Genomic DNA, 19,912 nt, shown 5'->3' with positions numbered 1-19,912 from the left:
ACAAGGGAGGGACTCTGCAGTCCCAGAGAGGGCATAAAAGGGTGAAGGCATGTAACCACGGTGGGCCTACCCATTAGGACACCCGTTTTTGCGAAAACGGCTGATTAATTGCTGCTTTACTGTGTCCTGCCTTAAGCAGTGCTGGTAACTCAGAGCCACGCAGCCGGTCTCTAACTCTCCCTTCTTCCTCTCTCCTGCTCCCCCAGGGATGGGGAGGAGAGCGGAAAGAATGTTAGGACACTGTTGTGTCTAACCTGAGCCTTTACAACAACAGTTTTTAAGTTTCCAGCACCACCAAGTTGACCATGAGCCAGCAATGTGTCCTTGCGACAAAGGAGGAGCACGGTATCCTGGGTTGCCCTAGGAGAACTGTTGCCAGAAGTCAAGGGTGGTGATAACTTTAACCCAGCACTAGTGAGGAGAGTATTGTGTCGGGTTCTGGGTTCCTCAGTGCTAGACGGGCATGGACATCCTGCAGAAAGTACAACAAAGAACCACTCGGCTGACTGAGGGCCTGGAGTGTCTCAAATGAGGAGAGGCTGAGAGATCTGGGACTGTTCAGCCTGGAGAATTGAAAGCTCAGGGGGAATCTCATCAGAGTATTTAAGAACGTGAAGGGAGGGGTCCAGAGCTCTTTTCAGTGGTGTGCAGTGACAGGACAAGAGGTGATGGGCATAAACTGAAACACAGGACTTTGGCTCGAAACATGGGGAAACATGTTTTCACTGTGGGGGTGACCGAGTACTGCACACGTTGGCCAGGAAGGTTGTGGAGTCTCCATGCTTGGAAATATGCCAAAGCCCAGCTGGCTGCAGCCCTGGACACCTGGCTTTAGGTGATGCCGCTCAAGCAAAGGCTTTGGACCAGAGGACCTCAGCCGTTCTGTGATTCTGTGCAGGCGGCGAGCAGCAGCCTCCAGCACTGCGAGGCGGGGCCCTTGACCTGCCCAAGCTGGGCTGAGGCGGGCCCAAGCTGGGCTCTGACCCCGGCTCGAGCCGCATTTCAGAGATGTGTGTCCCGGCACCCTGGCCACGCGCTGAGACGGAACCCAAGAGAGGGTGCGGCAAGAGCCGCTCCAGCGTCTGCCACAGCCGAACCCCCCAGTCCCCAGAGCGCCCGGCATCCCTCACCGGCCTGCCCTCGATGCCCTGCCCGCCCCGCGGAGCCACCTTCACCCCCGCCCGCCAGGCGCCTGCGGGCGGCCCCCGCCCCTCACGGCAGCACCACCCGCTCTGTGACGACCCCCCGCTGACGGCTCCCTCCCCGCCCTGTGACCACCCCTGATGACGACACCCCCTGCTCTGTGACGACCCCTGGTGACGGCCCCGAGCACGGCGCTATAAGGCAGGGAGCTGGAACGGGGCCTCTGCAGTCACCGCCGCTGAGCGAGTGGCAGCGTTTCTGGAGCCGAGGGCGCCGGTGCCTCTTTGACCCCAGCTCGGGGGCTCAAGGCCGCGACCGCTGCTCTACGGGAGCCCAGCTCCCCTGTGCCTTTCCTTGTCCTCCTCCCCCTTGGCTTTCCCACATCCTCCCCTTTGCCCTCGTCCTTGTTCTTGTGCTGTCCCTCCCGGAGCCCAGCAGAGTCCGCCGGGTGCCTCCTGCCGCTGGTCGCTCCCCGCAGCGCCGTGCCCGTGCCGCAGTACGCAGCGCAGCATGCAGGGGGTCGTGGCGTCCTCCCGCGAGTCAGGCTCTGCAGATGCCTCTGGGCAGCTTCCCACTGCCACCACCGCCTCCACTGCCTACGATCTCCGAGAGAAGAACCTGGGCAGGCTGCACCGTGCAGCTGCCCAGGGCGACTTGGCCTGGCTGAGGCGGTGGCGCTGGTGGCTGAAGAGAGTCGGCACTGACAAGCGAGACAAGCAGAAGCGGTGAGGGGCTGTGAGCTACTGATGGGACACCTTGGCTGCTTCTGACAGGTGTTGTGGTGGGAGGCTCTGAGGCAAGCTCTGCTGGTCCTCAGCAGCCCCCAAGCCCAAGGAGTGTGGTGTGGACCTGCTGATCCAGCAAGAACATCAGCATGGCATGACCACCTGCCGTGGCAGCTTTTGGGTGCCATGCGGAAGCGGCTCCCCTTGAGGCTTTGTGTGGGGTCACATTCGGGTTAATCGCTTCAAAAGAGAGATGTGCCCTGTCAGCTGGGAGTGTGAGCTCGAGAGCTTTTCATTGCTTGTAGCCAGCGGGTTGGCTCAAATGTTGTTGGACGTGCACGCTGCCAACCTGCCGCTTTGTCGTGGTCTCCCAGCAGGGTTTGTTTTGGGGTTGCTCAGGTACCACCGGTTCTCTTCTGCCCTGTGGATGATCAGCACAGGATGGCAGCAGCAACAAGCGAGAAGAACAGAGTCTAGGCAGGGTCCCCAGGGCTGTGTGGCAACACAGCTTTGGCTCTTTCGTTGTCTGCCTATGTTAAGTTCATACGTTTACTTCTTAGGACTCCCCTGCATCTCGCTTGTGCGAACGGCCATGTGGATGTCGTCAAATATCTAGTGCAAAAGAACTGCCAGCTGAACCTTGTTGACCGTTTGAAGAGGTCGCCGCTGATGACGGTATGACAAATATGTTATGCTCTTGTAAGCTGGGTTTATTGATGGTGCATTAAATGAGAGGTGTCTGGCAGGATTCTTGACACAGGCCTGCGTAGAAACATGCATGTCGTACTCAGCATGGAAGAGGCATGCGTTAGCTAATCTTTGAAGATGTCCTCCTTGCCCAGAGTTTGGAAGCTGGGCAAGTTGTGACGGTGGCACATAAATACTGAAAGTCTTTCCCATATGTGTTGATCCTAGGCAGTAGAGTGCCGGCAAGAGAAATGTGTGGCTATACTGCTGGAGCATGGTGCTGACCCGAATCTGGCTGATGCTGATGGCAACACTGCCCTTCACCTGGCTGTCCTGTCTACTAATACAACTGTAGCAGGGCTCTTACTCGAGCATAATGCCGATATTGATGCTCAGAACAAGGTAACCTTGGCATTTGGTAAAGCTGCACTTTTGAAAAGGTGCCAAACTCGTCTGTGTTTTTCTAAATGGAATTATTTATTCTTTCAGGATGGTCATACCCCCTTTCATCTTGCTGTCTCCAGACATCAGGAGGAGATGGTAGAGTTTCTTCAGAAAAAAGGAGCTGACAGGCATGCTCAAGATCAGCAGGAAAGGTGGGGGGTTTGTCAAAATGACACGTAGGTCTCCTTAGTCATCTGTAAGTGTGGCTGATGAGAGGCGTGGGCATGAGTTTTGAAAGCGAAGGAGACAGAGGGAAAGAGTCCCCTGGAGTGACTGGTAAAAGCAGGTCTGCATCTGACTGCTCTCATGCCTCAACTGTTCTCGTACTTTCCCCATGGGAGACTGCAAAAAAGCATCATCCCACAGATGCAGACCCAGACCCGGACCCTGCAGGAAACGTGCCATTAGCTCAGTAGCACCCCTGCTTTGCAGAAGGGGGCTTTTTACGTAGGGGCATAGCTGATGCTGCATAAGTGTTGTCAATGGAAGTGTTGGGAGAAAGAGAGGTAACACTGTGCAACAGGCAAGGTGCCAGAAGAACTGCAAAGGCGGGTTGCTTTGTACTCATCCTGGGGGAAGGGAAGTCTTTCATTCTTTTCACATGAAATTTGGACACTCCAGGTGATCTGTGGCACAGGAATACTGTTTTTTCTCAGTAATCCCCAGCGTGCCAAGTCCATTAAGGTGAAGCAAAGCCACGCCTGTGCTGTTTAAGTAGGAGTATGTGAAAGAGGATGGTTCTTCCTGGGCTTCATCTTTTTTTTTTGACCAATTTGCTGTGTAGTACGAAGACACAACAGGATGGAGCTATGAGCAATGGAAGGGTATATGAAGAGAGAAAGATGGAGTCCAAGACCATTTCAGAGGATATAAGTAAAACCAGCTGCTCTGAAACAGACAGTGAAGGCGGTGGGTTAAGAAGAAAGGTGAGCTCTGGTTTGTTTAGGGCTATTGTTGTAGAAGCCCAGTCAGTAAAGCAGAACCACGCAGCCACTCACTCACTGCCCCCTTCTTTCCTCCCCCACTCCGAAAGGGATGGGGAGGAGAACCAGAAGAATGTAAATCCCAAGGGTTGAGATGAGAACAGTCCAATAACTAAGGTACCACACAAAACTACTACTACTACCACTAATAATAATAATAATGATAAGGGAAATAACAAGGGGAGAGAATACAAAACCAAAAGAGGAAAAGGTAAAAAACAATGAAAACAAATGATGCACAATACAATTGCTCACCACCCTCCGACTGATACCCAGCCCGACCCAAGCAGCGATATGGGTCTTCCGGGTAACTCCCCCAGTTTATATACTGGGTATGACGTGCTGTGGCAGTTTATATACTGGGTGTGACCTCCTGTGGTATGGAATACCCCCTTGACAGGTGTCCTGTCTCTGCTTCCTCAGTAGCAGTAGAGTTCCACAAAGTGCTTTTGTGCTTGCTCTGGCTGTTCAGTAACATGTAACGTTTTATCTACTCTGCTCATTGCTCAGCTCTATTGCTAAAGCAGCCACGTTTCAGAGCTACGCTTGTTTTCAGAAGTTGTTACTGTACAGAGTCAACTGCCTTTGCAGTGGCTCATTTTTACTCCAAAAGTAAGGTTTTTGTGTGACTGTTGGAAGAGACCTTATATTTCAATGACATGGAAGGGCATTATGTTTAGGTGGTGTTAATTCTCAAGTTTCTACTTTCTCTTAAGGCACTCTCCCAAGTGCTTACTTATGCTAGTTTTGTCGACTTTTTGTTGTTGTTGTGCATGTTTCTTAAACAAAAGACAGGACATGCTGATTTACATTAACTTGGTGTAGAAAAGGTATGTTTCCAAAGTGGGAGGAAGAGGAAGACGTGGCTACAGATGAGCATTGGGATTCTTTGCAAGTCTGGTATTTCCCACAGTTTTTTGAAAATAATCTGCAGCTTTGACCGAAAGAGAATACACCTACCTCCACGACTGCTGTAAAAGCTGCCTTCTGACCACTACTTAATAATGTTTAAGTGCAATGGAAAACATAGCGTATCTGTATCTCGTCCTGTCAGTTCTGTAATGAAATTTTGACTGTGATGACAGCATATAAAACTACCTCTAAAGCATGATACACGGTTTCTGAGGAAACCAGAAGGGCCTAGGCATGGGTGTGTTTGATTTCCCATGAGCATCTCAAATTTTTTCCCCCCACAGGTGACCGACATTTTCCAGAAGTTGGAGAAAGAGTCTAAAAACTGCACACAGATAGAAGCACAAAATCGCGATTTGCAAGAACAGTCGTCCATCGTGTGTCTGAAAAGTGAAATACTGGAGGAGAGTGAATGCCAGCTGAAAGAAGAGGTGGCTATGCGCAAGCATCTTATCGACACTAACATGGTGGATCGCAGGCAGGTGGAGCAGTACAAAAGAGAGGTAAAGGAACAAGCTGCACAAGGAAAAATACATGAAATGCAAAAAGTCAATCTTGTTTTGCAGGTTTTCTCACATGTGTCTGTGGTTGCTATTATACATTTGTTATGGTCATCATTTTCTAGTATTTTATCTTTGGTGCCTGATTCCGTGCATTAGTGCTGTCTTTCCTGGAGTGTGGTGGGAGAAGGGAATATGGCTGGGCCAGAGTACTCACTGAGTAAAGCTAGGCCTTGAAACTGAATACATGCAAGTGACTGACGGGGAGAGATGAGCCCTGAGACCTCTCTTAAGAACAAGCTGAGTGGGAGGCAGTTTGGGTTTTTTTTTTCTAAATGGTGTCATCATTTCCTAGGACACAATGTGGAACCTGAGAAATAATGTGAAAGCTGTTCGTGTTTGAAAAGAAGTTCCTGGCTTCACTTTAGTTTTGATACTGAGTTAGCAGATGGTAATTACAATCTTGAGGGTCAATCCCTTCATCTGTTTCCTCCCTCTGCCCCCCTCCACCCTGCTGTCTACAGGTCGGTGACCTTTCCCAGAAGCTGGAGAAAAAGTGTAAAAAATGCACACTGATAGAAGCACAAAATCGCGATTTGCAAGAAGAGTTGTCCGACGTGCTTCTGAAATGTAAAATACTGGAGAAGACTGAACGCCAGCTGGCAAGGGAGGTGGTTGACCTCAAAGGTCTTTTGGAGAAAAACACGGTGGATCACAGCCGGATGGAGCAGTACAAAAGAGAGGTAAAGGAACAAGCTGCACAAGGAAAAAGACATGAAATGCAAAAGTCAATCTCATTTTGCAGGTTTTCTCACATGTGTCTGTGGTTGCTATTATACATTTGTTGTGGTCACCATTTCCTAGTATTGTATCTTTGGTGCCTGATTCCGTGCATTAGTGCTGTCTTTCCTGGAGTGTGGTGGGAGAAGGGAATATGGCTGGGCCAGAGTACTCACTGAGTAAACCTAGTTCCTGGCTTCACTTTAGTTTTGATACTGAGTTAGCAGATGGTAATTACAGTCTTGAGGGTCAATCCCTTCATCGGTTTTCTCCCTCTGCCACCCTCCACCCTGCTGTCTACAGATGGATGACCTTTCCCAGAAGTTGGAGAAAGAGTATAAAAAATACACACAGATAGAAGCAGAAAATCGCGATTTGCAAGAAAAGTTGTCCACCGTGTGTCTGAAACTTGAAATACTGGAGGAGAGTGAATGCCAGCTGAAAGAAGATGTGGCTATGCTCAAGCAAGATATCGACACTAACTTGGTGGATCGCAGCCAGGTGGAGCAGTACAAAAGAGAGGTAAAGGAACAAGCTGCACAAGGAAAAAGACATGAAATGCAAAAAGTCAATCTCATTTTGCAGGTTTTCTCACATGTGTCTGTGGTTGCTATTATACATTTGTTATGGTCATCATTTTCTAGTATTTTATCTTTGGTGCCTGATTCCGTGCATTAGTGCTGTCTTTCCTGGAGTGTGGTGGGAGAAGGAAATATGGCTGGGCCAGAGTACTCACTGAGTAAAGCTAGGCCTTGAAACTGAATATGTGCAAGTGACTGACGGGGAGAGATGAGCCCTGAGACCTCTCTTAAGAACAAGTTGAGTGGGAGGCAGTTTGGGTTTTGTTTTTCTAAATGGTGTCATTGTTTTCCATGACACAATGTGGAACCTGGGAAATAACGTGAAAGCTGTTCGTGTTTGAAAAGAAGTTCCTGGCTTCACTTTAGTTTTGATACTGAGTTAGCAGAGGGTAATTACAGTCTTGAGGGTCAATCCCTTCATCTGTTTCCTCCCTCTGCCCCCCTCCACCCTGCTGTCTACAGGTGGATGACCTTTCCCAGAAGCTGAAGAAAGAGTCTAAAAAATGCACAGAGATAGAAGCACAAAATCGCGATTTGCAAGAACAGTTGTCCAACTTGCTTCTGAAATGTAAAATACTGGAGGAGAGTGAATGCCAGCTGAAAGGAGACGTGGCTATGCGCAAGCATCATATCGACACTAACATGGTGGATCGCAGCCAGATGGAGCAGTACAAAAGAGAGGTAAAAGAACAAGCTGCACAAGGAAAAAGACATGAAATGCAAAAAGTCAATCTTGTTTTGCAGGTTTTCTCACATGTGTCTGTGGTTGCTATTATACATTTGTTATGGTCATCATTTTCTAGTATTTTATCTTTGGTGCCTGATTCCGTGCATTAGTGCTGTCTTTCCTGGAGTGTGGTGGGAGAAGGGAATATGGCTGGGCCAGAGTACTCACTGAGTAAAGCTAGGCCTTGAAACTGAATATGTGCAAGTGTCTGACGGGGAGAGATGAGCCCTGAGACCTCTCTTAAGAACAAGTTGAGTGGGAGGCAGTTCGGGTTTTGTTTTTCTAAATGGTATCACTGTTTTCCATGACACAATGTGGAACCTGAGAAATAATGTGAAAGCTGTTCGTGTTTGAAAAGAAGTTCCTGGCTTCATTTTAGTTTTGATACTGAGTTAGCAGATGGTAATTACAGTCTTGAGGGTCAATCCCTTCATCTGTTTCCTCCCTCTGCCCCCCTCCACCCTGCTGTCTACAGGTGGATGACCTTTCCCAGAAGCTGAAGAGAAAGTCTAAAAAATGCACACAGATAGAAGCACAAAATCGCGATTTGCAAGAACAGTTGTCCGCCATGTGTCTGAAACATAAAATACTGGAGGAGAGTGAATGCCAGCTGAAAGAAGAGGTGGCTATGCTCAAACATCATATCGACACTAACTTGGTGGATCGCAGGCAGGTGGAGCAGTACAAAAAAGAGGTAAAGGAACAAGCTGCACAAGGAAAAAGACATGAAATGCAAAAAGTCAATCTTGTTTTGCAGATTTTCTCACATGTGTCTGTGGTTGCTATTATACATTTGTTATGGTCATCATTTTCTAGTATTTTATCTTTGGTGTGTGATTCCATGCATTAGTGCTGTCTTTCCTGGAGTGTGGTGGGAGAAGGGAATATGGCTGGGCCAGAGTACTCACTGAGTAAACCTAGTTCCTGGCTTCACTTTAGTTTTGATACTGAGTTAGCAGATGGTAATTACAGTCTTGAGGGTCAATCCCTTCATCTGTTTCCTCCCTCTGCCCCCCTCCACCCTGCTGTCTACAGGTGGATGACCTTTCCCAGAAGTTGGAGAAAGAGTCTAAAAAATGCACACTGATAGAAGCACAAAATCGCGATTTGCAAGAACAGTTGTCCACCATGTGTCTGAAAGGTGAAATACTGGAGGGGAGTGAACGCCAGCTGGTAAATAAGGTGGTTGAACTCAAATATCTTTTGGAGAAAAACATGGTGGATCGCAGCCAGATGGAGCAGTACAAAAGAGAGGTAAAGGAACAAGCTGCACAAGGAAAAAGACATGAAATGCAAAAAGTCAATCTTGTTTTGCAGGTTTTCTCACATGTGTCTGTGGTTGCTATTATACATTTGTTATGGTCATCATTTTCTAGTATTTTATCTTTGGTGCCTGATTCCGTGCATTAGTGCTGTCTTTCCTGGAGTGTGGGTGGTGGGAGAAGGGAATATGGCTGGGCCAGATACTCACTGAGTAAAGCTAGGCCTTGAAACTGAATATGTGCAAGTGACTGATGGGGAGAGATGAGCCCTGAGACCTCACTTAAGAACAAGTTGAATGGGAGGCAGTTCGGGTTTTGTTTTTCTAAATGGTGTCATTGTTTTCCATGAGACGATGTGGAACCTGAGAAATAATGTGAAAGCTGTTCGTGTTTGAAAAGAAGTTCCTGGCTTCACTTTAGTTTTGATACTGAGTTAGCAGATGGTAATTACAGTCTTGAGGGTCAATCCCTTCATCTGTTTCCTCCCTCTGCCCCCATCCACCCTGCTGTCTACAGGTCGGTGACCTTTCCCAGAAGCTGGAGAAAGAGTCTAAAAAATGCACACTGATAGAAGCACAAGATCGCGATTTGCAAGAAAAGTTGTCCGCCATGTGTCTGAAATGTGAAATGCTGGAGGAGAGTGAATGCCAGCTGAAAGAAGAGGTGGCTATGCTCAAACATCGTATCGACACTAACTTGGTGGATCGCAGCCAGATGGAGCAGTACAAAAGAGAGGTAAAGGAACAAGCTGCACAAGGAAAAAGTCATGAAATGTAAAAAGTCAATCTTGTTTTGCAGGTTTTCTCACATGTGTCTGTGGTTGCTATTATACATTTGTTATGGTCATCATTTTCTAGTATTTTATCTTTGGTGCCTGATTCCGTGCATTAGTGCTGTCTTTCCTGGAGTGTGGTGGGAGAAGGGAATATGGCTGGGCCAGATACTCACTGAGTAAAGCTAGGCCTTGAAACTGAATACGTGCAAGTGTCTGATGGGGAGAGATGAGCCCTGAGACCTCACTTAAGAACAAGTTGAGTGGGAGGCAGTTCGGGTTTTTTTTTCTAAATGGTGTCATCATTTCCTAGGACACAATGTGGAACCTGAGAAATAATGTGAAAGCTGTTCGTGTTTGAAAAGAAGTTCCTGGCTTCACTTCAGTTTTGATTCTGAGTTAGCAGATGGTAATTACAGTCTTGAGGGTCAATCCCTTCATCTGTTTCCTCCCTCTGCCCCCATCCACCCTGCTGTCTACAGGTGGATGTCCTTTCCCAGAAGCTGAAGAAAGAGTCTATAAAATGCACACTGATAGAAGCACAAGATCGCGATTTGCAAGAAAAGTTGTCCGCCATGTGTCTGAAATGTGAAATGCTGGAGGAGAGTGAATGCCAGCTGAAAGAAGAGGTGGCTATGCTCAAAGATTGTATCGACACTAACTTGGTGGATTGCAGCCAGGTGGAGCAGTACAAAAGAGAGGTAAAGGATCAAGCTGCACAAGGAAAAAGACATGAAATGCAAAAAGTCAATCTTGTTTTGCAGGTTTTCTCACATGTGTCTGTGGTTGCTATTATACATTTGTTATGGTCATCATTTTCTAGTATTTTATCTTTGGTGTGTGATTCCATGCATTAGTGCTGTCTTTCCTGGAGTGGTGTGGGAGAAGGGAATATGGCTGGGCCAGATACTCACTGAGTAAAGCTAGGCCTTGAAACTGAATACGTGCAAGTGTCTGATGGGGAGAGATGAGCCCTGAGACCTCACTTAAGAACAAGTTGAGTGGGAGGCAGTTCGGTTTTTTTTTTCTAAATGGTGTCATCATTTCCTAGGACACAATGTGGAACCTGAGAAATAATGTGAAAGCTGTTCGTGTTTGAAAAGAAGTTCCTGGCTTCACTTCAGTTTTGATTCTGAGTTAGCAGATGGTAATTACAGTCTTGAGGGTCAATCCCTTCATCTGTTTCCTCCCTCTGCCCCCCTCCACCCTGCTGTCTACAGGTGGATGACCTTTCCCAGAAGCTGAAGAAAAAGTCTAAGAAATGCACACTGATAGAAGCACAAAATCGCGATTTGCAAGAACAGTTGTCCACCGTGTGTCTGAAACGTGAAATACTGGAGAAGAGTGAACGCCAGCTGAAAGGAGACGTGGCTATGCTCAAGCATCATATCGACACTAACATGGTGGATCGCAGCCAGATGGAGCAGTACAAAAGAGAGGTAGAGGAACGAGCCATACAGGAATTAAGTCGAAAATTAGAAGAAGGCAATCTTGTTTTGCAGGTAAGTGGATTTTTCACACGTGGCTGTAGTTTCTATTACAGATTTCCATCATGGTCATCATTTTCTAGTATTTAAGTTTGATGCCTGATTCCATGTGTTTGTGCTGTCTTTCCTGGGGTGTGGTGGGAGAAGGGAATATGGTTGGGCCAGAGTGCTTTTATGTGCGTGCAATGTGCAGGCAGTTCCCTGAATCGACAGCTTGCCCAAGGTAGATTTCCATTTTGCAGGTTTTCGGTAGTATGGCTGCATACTGGTCTTGTTCTCACTGCTCATCCTTGACTGGGTGTTGCAATTTACAGGAATCCTTTTCTCCATGCCAGAGACAGTGTTCTTTCATGAGTAGCTTTGGTGAAAAATAGTGCTAAGAGGGGGGTTCTTTCTGAATGAAAAAATTATCTTGTGTGGTGTTTCCAGGGTTCTGCCTTGATGGCTGATGATAGTGAGGAGGCATGCTTGCCTCAGTGAGTAAAACTGGGCTCCTGAAATTCAGTATATGCAATTTACTAGCAGGGAGAGTTCTCTTTTCCTTTGTGGTTGTTGAAATTTCATTATCTGCTTCAGACACAGGGAGTTTCCGAGGATAGATTAGAACATGTCAGAAGCAGTCTTTATAACATGAGATACAGATTAAGAGATCTTCAATATCAAATGGAAAACATGCTAAACAGCTATAAAGAGAGTGATTTGCAACAAAAATCCCTGCGTGCAGAACGTCAAATACACAAAAAGTGGTATTTTGAGGAAGCCAAGTTCAGAAAAAGACTTTAGAAAAAGGTGAGTGCAAGTTTTTTTGGAGTGGTAACAAGATACTACTTTTTCCTCATGCATTTTCCTCCTAAAAACCCTCTCCTACATCTCGTCAGTATTACGTACGTAAGTGTAAGATGACGCATTTGTTACGAAAGTACCTTCAGTGACAGTGAAGATCTGTATGAAAGTCCAGTTGAGTGTCCAACTGAACTGGGACGTCTTGGCAACACTTTTGACACTGAACACTAATCTGTGTGTAGGAAGAACCATCCGAAGCAAGACCAGGGCCTCAGTGATACCAAGAATCATGGCTGAAGCCTATGTGGAAAATACGGCATTTTGAAATAGTGTTCTCAGCTACTGCTAAAGAATCCATAAGCAAAGTCATGTTTTTTAGCCTAAAGTTAGAATCCATTTATAGATCCAAACCATATGGTCTAATATACTGAAACAACTGCTAATGATCATTTTGCTTGTGACAGGTGATTCAGGAAGTTGTGTGCTGCGCTTCCTGGTCCTCAGCAGCCCCCCTTAAGGCGAAAGGAGTCTGTTACAACACACAACCTACTGATACAGCGAGAATGGGATAAATACATAAATGTATTGGCTTTCGGAAATCAGAAGTGTTGGTTATGTGGATATAACTGTATGAGTTTACAATAACAAGAACAAAGCTGGCATTTAATAAACTGTGCAGTCTAGCCCGTGTCTTTGTTTTCTTCTGCTCCCCCTTCTGGGTCTGCATCTCCTGTCCCCTGCTCATGCAGCTGTCCCACGTTTTTCCCTCCGCTTGCCCCTGGTACAGACTAAGACCTGTCTGATTGCTGCAGAATGGCAACAGCTGCTAGGACCGTTGTGACTGCCATTTTAGAACTGCTGCATTTTGTCACAGAGTTTGAGTTCTTTGGACCTTGCTGGTGTGGAGATGAGAGCTGTATTTTTGAAGAGGCCTTCAGGCTTTCTTCCTGGGCAGTCTGTTAAGAGTTCTCCGTCTGCTCTGGCAGTCAGTCATGCAGACTTCTTGGAAGATGAGAGAGAAGCAAGGCCTTAAGTCTGAGGAGAACTCCCCTCTGCTCACCCCAGCTCTGTTCACAGCCGTCACAGCCTCCACTTCCTCCTTCTCGTCGCCGCCCGCGCGAGGCTGGTCGTGGTGGGGGCCGTGTCCCTGAGCCTGTAGCGGTCGGCGGGAGAAGGAGCTCCGCCCCCAGCCGCTGTACCGTGCCGGGGCCGCCCCCGGCTCTTCGGCTCTTCGCTCGGGCCTCGGCGGAGCTCGCAGAGGTGCTTCCTGCTCCCTGAGGTGGGAGTGTGCCCGCGTTCCTGCCGCGGCATGAAGAGGATTTTCGCGTTCGGGAGGAAGAGGAAGGGGCAGCCGCCCCTCGCCAGCGCCTCAGCGCCTCGTCCCGCCGGTGCGTGCGATCTCCGGCAGAAGGCTCTGGACAAGCTGCACCGCGCGGCCGCCTGCGACGACCTGGCCCAGGTGCGGCAGGGGCTGAAGAAGCGCGGCGTCGACGGGCGGGACAAGGCGGAGCGGGAAGGGGGGAGCGGTGGAGGGAGAGCGCTGAGGCGGGGTCGGGAGGCTCAGCGGTGCCAGGAGCAACCGCAGCACCCGGCAGCAGCTCAGCGGCCCTGGGGTCGAACGGGCGCTGCAGTGCGGGGAGCGAGAGGGCCGTTTGCAGCCGAGCTCAACCTTCGGCTGGCTGCGGGAGTCGGTCTTGTGCTGGCAGAAGCCCTTAAATTCGGCCTGGCATCCAGCTGTTGCCTGTTGCGGTGCCTGAAGGTAGCGGACATAGTCTCAGGTCCTTAGGACCTTAGTACAAAAGGTGTAAGAAAAGCAGAATAGAAAAACAGGACCTGGGGGTGAGAAATATCTGGGACTAGCAGCTGTCCGGGATGGGCACAGCAAAACTAACTGATAAGTAAAAGGACAGGATGATTGCTGTTTGTGGTGTTAATAAACCCTTTAAGCTTGTGTAAACATCTCCTGGGGAGCATCTGGGACTAGCAGATGTCCAGGATGGGAGCTACTGATAAGTAGAAGGGGAAGATGATTGCTATGTCTGTAATGTTAATTAAGCTGGTGATGAAGATTGCTGAGGAAGGGAAACGGCCCTTAAAGACCACAATCACATTTTTGTATGCATGTGGGAAACTTTCTGGGAAATGATGTAATATGCCCAGTGACAGTATAAGGATGGCCTGTACAGCAGTATGGGGGCACACGTTAGGAGGAGCTATCCCCCGTGTCTCCCGGCGCCGCAGTAACGAATACCTGCTTGTCAACTTGAAACTCCGTTGGTGAGTTTGTTCCTGGTGTTTTCTCCGAATCAAGAAGTCCTGGACTGTGGCATAGCTCCCAGTGATCCATCGTAAGCAGAAGGGATTCAGCTTCAGTTTCTGGCTCTTGTATGTGTCAACCCTCTAATGACTTTTCTGAAATGACTCAGAGTCAAAACTTCTGTGATGTTCTGAAGAGATCCGGGTTTCACCAGAGTAGCTCAGCTCCCTAGGCTGTCTGTCCTGAGGATTGGACTTCTGCCAGCCAGCTAGCTTGCTGCCTCAAAAAGGCCTAGATGTGTAGGAGAAGCAGGGAAATATGGAAATAGCTGCTGAATGTTTCTGTGTTTCCCCTGTACACTACACCCTCCATGAGGGTTGCAGGCCCAGCAGTGCTTGTGGGTGTGATAGGAGCTGTGAGTGACCACCAGATGTAGTTGTGTTTCAGAGTTTCATTGGGTCCTCCGACCCCTGGAAGAGTTGATATCACTGGAAATAGAAGTGAAGAACAGGAAGTGTGGGTAGTAATGGCTGAAATGTGTGTTTTGGTCATATGAATAGCTCGTTTCTGGTCCTTGGGACCTCCAAAAGCAAAATCCTGTACCAGGGATGAAGCAAGTATCACACCTACAGGCTCCTTCCATAAAATGGGTTCTGTAGCGCATAGGACCTCCCAGAAAATGCACTTTGAACAGCATCAGTTAGGAGCAGGCTTTTTTTCAGAGGTGGTCTACCAAAGTGTTCAGCCTTGCAGAAAGACATGTGCAAACCTCAGCCCAGAGTTGGAAGTACTGTAGGTGTGATGCTGGCTGGTCATGAATCCTGGATCAAAGCTAATAGCTAAGAGATTGTCGTGGTTTAAACCAAGTTCCCCAACTCCCGGAGAGTTAGGAAGGAGAATCCAAAGAATGTAGCCCCCACGGATTGAGATAAGAACGGTTTAATTGCTAAGGCATAACACAAAACCCCTACTGCCATTTACTACTACAAATAATAATGATACAGCAAACAACAAGTGAAGAGAATACAACACCCCACCAGCCACCAACCCATAACTCACTCCACCCTGCCCGGCTGAGCACCGCGTGCTCCCTCCTCCATTTTCCTCTAGAGCTCCACCCCTCCAGCCTTCTCTTTCCCAGTATGCATCCTGGGCATCACGTGCTATGGTATGGAATACCTCATTGCCTAGCCTGGGTCAGGTGTCCTGTCTCTCCTTCCTCCCGGCCTCCCCTCCTCCACCTGGCTGGAAAAAACCTTGAACAAAAACACCCTCAAAACATGCTCAAACCATGACATTATCCACACCTTATTCCATACCATTCACGTCATGCCCAGAACCCCCATTTTCAATACAACATCACTCTTAAGTCCACCCCTCGATCATGAGACATCTCTATGTTGCATCTCTGGAATTATGGCCTGAAGTATCTGGGCCCACCAGGCTCAAAATCATTCACCGTCCCCTTCAGCAGTTCTACAGCTTGCTGCTGGGGACTCCATACAGCTGCCTTCCACCTCCAATGCTTCCAAAGCACTGGAGGGGCCCAGTGGATCAGATACCTGGCCATACTGTCCCACATGCCCTGCCACTCTTGACTGTCCAGCCTTGGGGACAGTCTCCTGGTGCTCCTATATCCTTGTCTAACCCTAGACAAGACCCAAACCTGACTCTGCTTAACTTTTGGGATCAGACAAAATGATTGTGGATAGAACACACTCTGTGTGTGTGCCACCATGCTGATCCCTATCACAATCAGCAGGCAGGTCCCAAGGGCACCCAAAAGCCATTCATAACCGTCAGAACTCTCAGGTGCTGCTGCTGCACTTGTCACTGGGGCTGATGTAGCTGCCCTGCTTGCCAGTTCTCCCACCACCAGCTTCTCTTCTCCTGAGTCCACATCTTCCTTCTCTGCCTTGCTGGGAAATGCTTCGTGGTCTCCTGTATCCTGCTGGGGCTCAGCGGGTGACTTCCAGGGAATTTTCTCGGACCCTGTGGGGTTCGGAACGGCAGCGGGACTCGGTTCCTCCACTGCCTTGCTGGGAAGTGCTGCGTAGTCTCCTGCATCCTGCTGGGGGTCAGCGGGCGACTTCCGGGGGACACTCTCGGCCGTCGGAGGGTCAGGAACGGCCGCGGGACTCACCTCCCCCGCTGCCTGGTCCCGCTGCTCAGCTACCGCCCTGCTCCGCTCCTCCCCCGCCTGCTCCCGCTGCTCTGCCACAGCCGTTTGGCTCCCCGTGCCGCTCTCCCTGGCAGCCTCAGCTGCCGGCAGCTCCCGGGGCCACTCCTTCCTGGCTTCACGCAGCCTCACGCAGCCGAAGGCAAAGACAAGGGCAAGGACGGCGAAGAGCAGCGGGACGGCCTGGTACAAGTCCAAGTCCACGGCCACATCCATCCCCCCCTGCTGCCGGAGCCCCACCGTATTACAAGCCTCCGACACGAAGTACAGTGAAACAAAAGCTTTAGCCCAAGCCTCATGACTGACAAACACAAACACATCCAATCCATACACCAAGTACCCGGCAAAATCCCGAAACCGCGAGATCCAGAGAAAAACCTCTAAGAGCCAATAAATCAGCATTGTGACAAGAGACCATAAATCCGCTCAGATCTGTTCTTATCTCAAACCCTAGGGCCCCACGTTGGGCGCCAAAAATGTCATGGTTTAAACCAAGTCCCCCAACTCCTGGAGAGTTAGGAAGGAGAATCCAAAGAATGTAGCCCCCACGGATTGAGATAAGAACGGTTTAATTGCTAAGGCATAACACAAAACCCCTACTGCCATTTACTACTACAAATAATAATGATACAGCAAACAACAAGTGAAGAGAATACAACACCCCACCAGTCACCAACCCATGACTCACTCCACCCTGCCTGGCTGAGCACCGCGTGCTCCCTCCTCCATTTTCCTCTAGAGCTCCACCCCTCCAGCCTTCTCTTTCCCAGTATGCATCCTGGGCATCACGTGCTATGGTATGGAATACCTCATTGCCTAGCCTGGGTCAGGTGTCCTGTCTCTCCTTCCTCCCGGCCTCCCCTCCTCCACCTGGCTGGAAAAAACCTTGAACAAAAACACCCTCAAAACATGCTCAAACCATGACAGAGATATACCTTGTCAGCTGCCTGTCAGAGTGAACTCTAAAGCAGCTTGTAGCTGCTGGGTTATCGGCTCAAGTGCTGTTAGAAGCGTGTGCCGGCAGCCTGCAGTTCCCTGTGGTTTCCCAGTGGCGTGGTTTTGTGGGGAGAACTGCTCAGGCAGCTCTCCTCTATGGGTGATCAGTGTAGGATTGCAGCCACAGGAGAAACAAGGTCTGCCCGGGGTCCCCAGGGCTGGGTGGCAGAGCAGCTTTGGTGCTCTTGTGGGGACACTGATGTTCTCTGCCAGCCTGTGTCCTGAAGCATATCTTCTGTGGAAGTGAGCAGGCCTCGCTTCAAGCAGAGCCTTTTCCTTCCCTGCTGGCAGTCTGAGGGGCTTGGTTGAGGAGGCTTGCAGCAAGAGTCTGCTGGTTTTCTGAAGGCTTTTCTGTTTGCAGAGCCGATAGTAAGCTCTTTGCGTTTGTCATGTTTCAGAGTGCTTAGTGGCAGGAGGAGCTCTATGAAGGAGTCCGTGATCATCTAAACCAGTCCTGGTTAGCTTTCAGATGCTATCAGTCAGTTGTTTCTTCAGAGATGAAGTATTCTGCATAGTCACATGGGGGTTTCTCAAAAGTTGTGGTAGTCATTCTTGCAGTGCTCCAGTCTGTTCTCTCTCTCTGTAGCGATGTTGCAAGTTCTTTTGAAGTTTTGTGTGTTTTTCTTGCCCTTAACGTTGTTGCCCTGGAGGAGATCCATCAGCTGTCCTGTAACAAGAAGTACCTGCATTAGGACTTGCTGTGTTTCCATGGGAATTTCCTCTTGCTTCACCTTCAAGGGAGCAGGGTCCTGGCTGTGTTCTAGCTTGTCTCCTGCTCTGCTGGGACATGTGTCCTGCAGAGCAGCAGGCACTTTGCCTTCTGCAGAGAATGAAGCTTGTGCTGCTTGGTGCCTGTGATTTAGGGGGAAACACATGCAAGGAAGTCTGGGTGATTTTGTCTTTGTGTACAAGCTGGGTGGTTAATTAACACCAGGCTTAAGATGTTCTGTGGTTTGAAGGAGCCCTTCTCTTTTTGGCAAGGCGTTAACTCAAATTAAAATTTCATTTTTCTTTTGCTTTTCATTTTGCGCTTCATTTGCTTATGCTGGTCGTGTTTTGTGGAAAGACGGTATTCTCTCCTTGGAGAGGGCTTCCTCCGTAGTAGGCTTTTTATTGCTGTAATAGTCATACATGTCAGGAAGGTCAGATGTTGCTTTCCTGTAGTTAAGATTACAGTGTTTTGCTGTCTGGTTTACTGCAGCTTATCAGAGGCACTTGGGTGCAAGTGTTTGCAGCCCTAGTAAGCGAGCTAGAGAAAACCCGGTAAGTCTCAAAGTGCAGGGAAACACTAATGTTCTTGCTAAAAAGATACACTTCTAGCACATGAGTGTTCACAGAGATTTACTTGCCGTAGCCCTCAGATTTCTGATCTTTGGTCTCTGTTGCTGTGCCATGTGTGTGGTACTGCTGGAGGCAGTGACCAATGCCAAGGCACAGGAATCTGTGCACTTTCAGTTCTGCAGTGAAGGAAGTAGCACCGTACTAGATGGACACTGTGGAGACTTTTTGCCAGCAAGCCTCAGGCATTTGGTGTGCAGCTACCATTGCTGGTAATAGAATGAGTAGTCTTTTCTTAAGCTTGCTTTTTTGCAAAGTGAAACTTGTGATCATACCCATTTGTCACAGCCTGAAATGTTTTCCATAGTTGTTTGTCTGTGCTAATTTAATGTACTTTAATTTTTAGGACACCTCTGCATCTTGCTTGTGCAAACGGCCTTGCGGATGTTGTCACATACCTCATAGAAAACAAGTGTGAGTTAAATCTTGTTGACAATGGTAACAGATGGCCACTGATGAAGGTATGTGGAATATGTTACGTTCTTGTAAGTGGAGCTTATTGATTATGCACTAAACGATGTATCTTGCCAGATGCTTTAAATAGGCTTTTGTAGAACCACCTATATTGTAATTGCTGTGGCATAGGCATATGTTAGGTAACATTTGAGGATGCTCTTTTGTTCCACTCTAGGGAAAGCTGTGGGAATTGTAACAAAGTGGAATGTAAATGTTGGAAATTTTTCCCTTCTTGTGTGTTGTTCCCAGGCGGTACAGTGCCAGCAAGAAAAGTGTGTGGCTATTCTGCTAGAGCATGGTGCTGACCCAGATCTGGCAGATGCAGATGGGAATAGTGCCGTTCATCTTCCTGTTATATCTCCTAATACATCTGCAGCAGGGCTATTACTTGAGCATAATACTGGTATCGATGCCCAGAATAAGGTAAACTTTTAGATTTGTTACAGAAGCTCTTTCAGAAAGTCATGTTAATACTTATCTCGAGGGGGCTTTTTCACTTTGATTTTTAACTTGATGGATTTACATGTCCTAGCAGGAGGGATGTGCCCCGCTTATTCTTGCCGTCTCAGAACATCAGGGAGAGATAGTGGAATTTCTTCTTAACAAAGGAGCTGATGTACACGCTTGAGATCAGTGTGGAAGGTGAAGGGTATGTCAAAACTGCATGGGTCCCTTTAGTATTCATTAGGTTGGATTGATGAGAGTCATGGGAAGGAACTTTGAAAGCAAGTCTATGCTCGGCTGCTGTCAAACCTCAGTGGATGATTTTTGCAGTGAGGACTGCAAGAAGACATTGTGTGTGGTGGCCCTTCTGGCAGGAAAGGTGCCGTTAGCTCAGCAGCATTACCTCAATTCGAAAAACCGTCCACTGCATAGCAGCATAGTTTGTGTATAAGTATT

General features: G+C 48.5%; 2 protein-coding genes across 2 annotated transcripts; both read left to right on the top strand.

Annotated features, from left to right (window-relative positions):
• Positions 1-1,653: 1,653 nt before the first annotated feature.
• LOC117436197 (ankyrin repeat domain-containing protein 26-like) lies at positions 1,654-12,749 on the top strand. The gene is made up of 16 exons (XM_034062911.1): positions 1,654-1,868; positions 2,429-2,543; positions 2,784-2,957; positions 3,045-3,151; positions 3,784-3,925; positions 5,179-5,397; positions 5,919-6,137; positions 6,478-6,696; positions 7,218-7,436; positions 7,958-8,176; positions 8,518-8,736; positions 9,261-9,479; positions 9,999-10,217; positions 10,737-11,018; positions 11,433-11,479; positions 12,599-12,749. Exons 1-16 carry the CDS (start codon positions 1,654-1,656, stop codon positions 12,747-12,749), a joined length of 2,985 nt encoding a protein of 994 aa, XP_033918802.1.
• Positions 12,750-13,095: 346 nt separating this feature from the next.
• LOC101868590 (ankyrin repeat domain-containing protein 7-like) lies at positions 13,096-19,640 on the top strand. The gene is made up of 4 exons (XM_034062910.1): positions 13,096-13,292; positions 18,897-19,017; positions 19,262-19,435; positions 19,548-19,640. Exons 1-4 carry the CDS (start codon positions 13,096-13,098, stop codon positions 19,638-19,640), a joined length of 585 nt encoding a protein of 194 aa, XP_033918801.1.
• The last annotated feature ends 272 nt before the right edge of the window (positions 19,641-19,912 follow it).

The sequence above is a fragment of the Melopsittacus undulatus genome, chromosome 5 (assembly GCF_012275295.1).
Source record: "Melopsittacus undulatus isolate bMelUnd1 chromosome 5, bMelUnd1.mat.Z, whole genome shotgun sequence".
NCBI lineage: Eukaryota > Metazoa > Chordata > Aves > Psittaciformes > Psittaculidae > Melopsittacus > Melopsittacus undulatus.
Note: the sequence above shows the minus strand (reverse complement) of the source record. Positions and strands in the feature narration are given on the sequence as shown.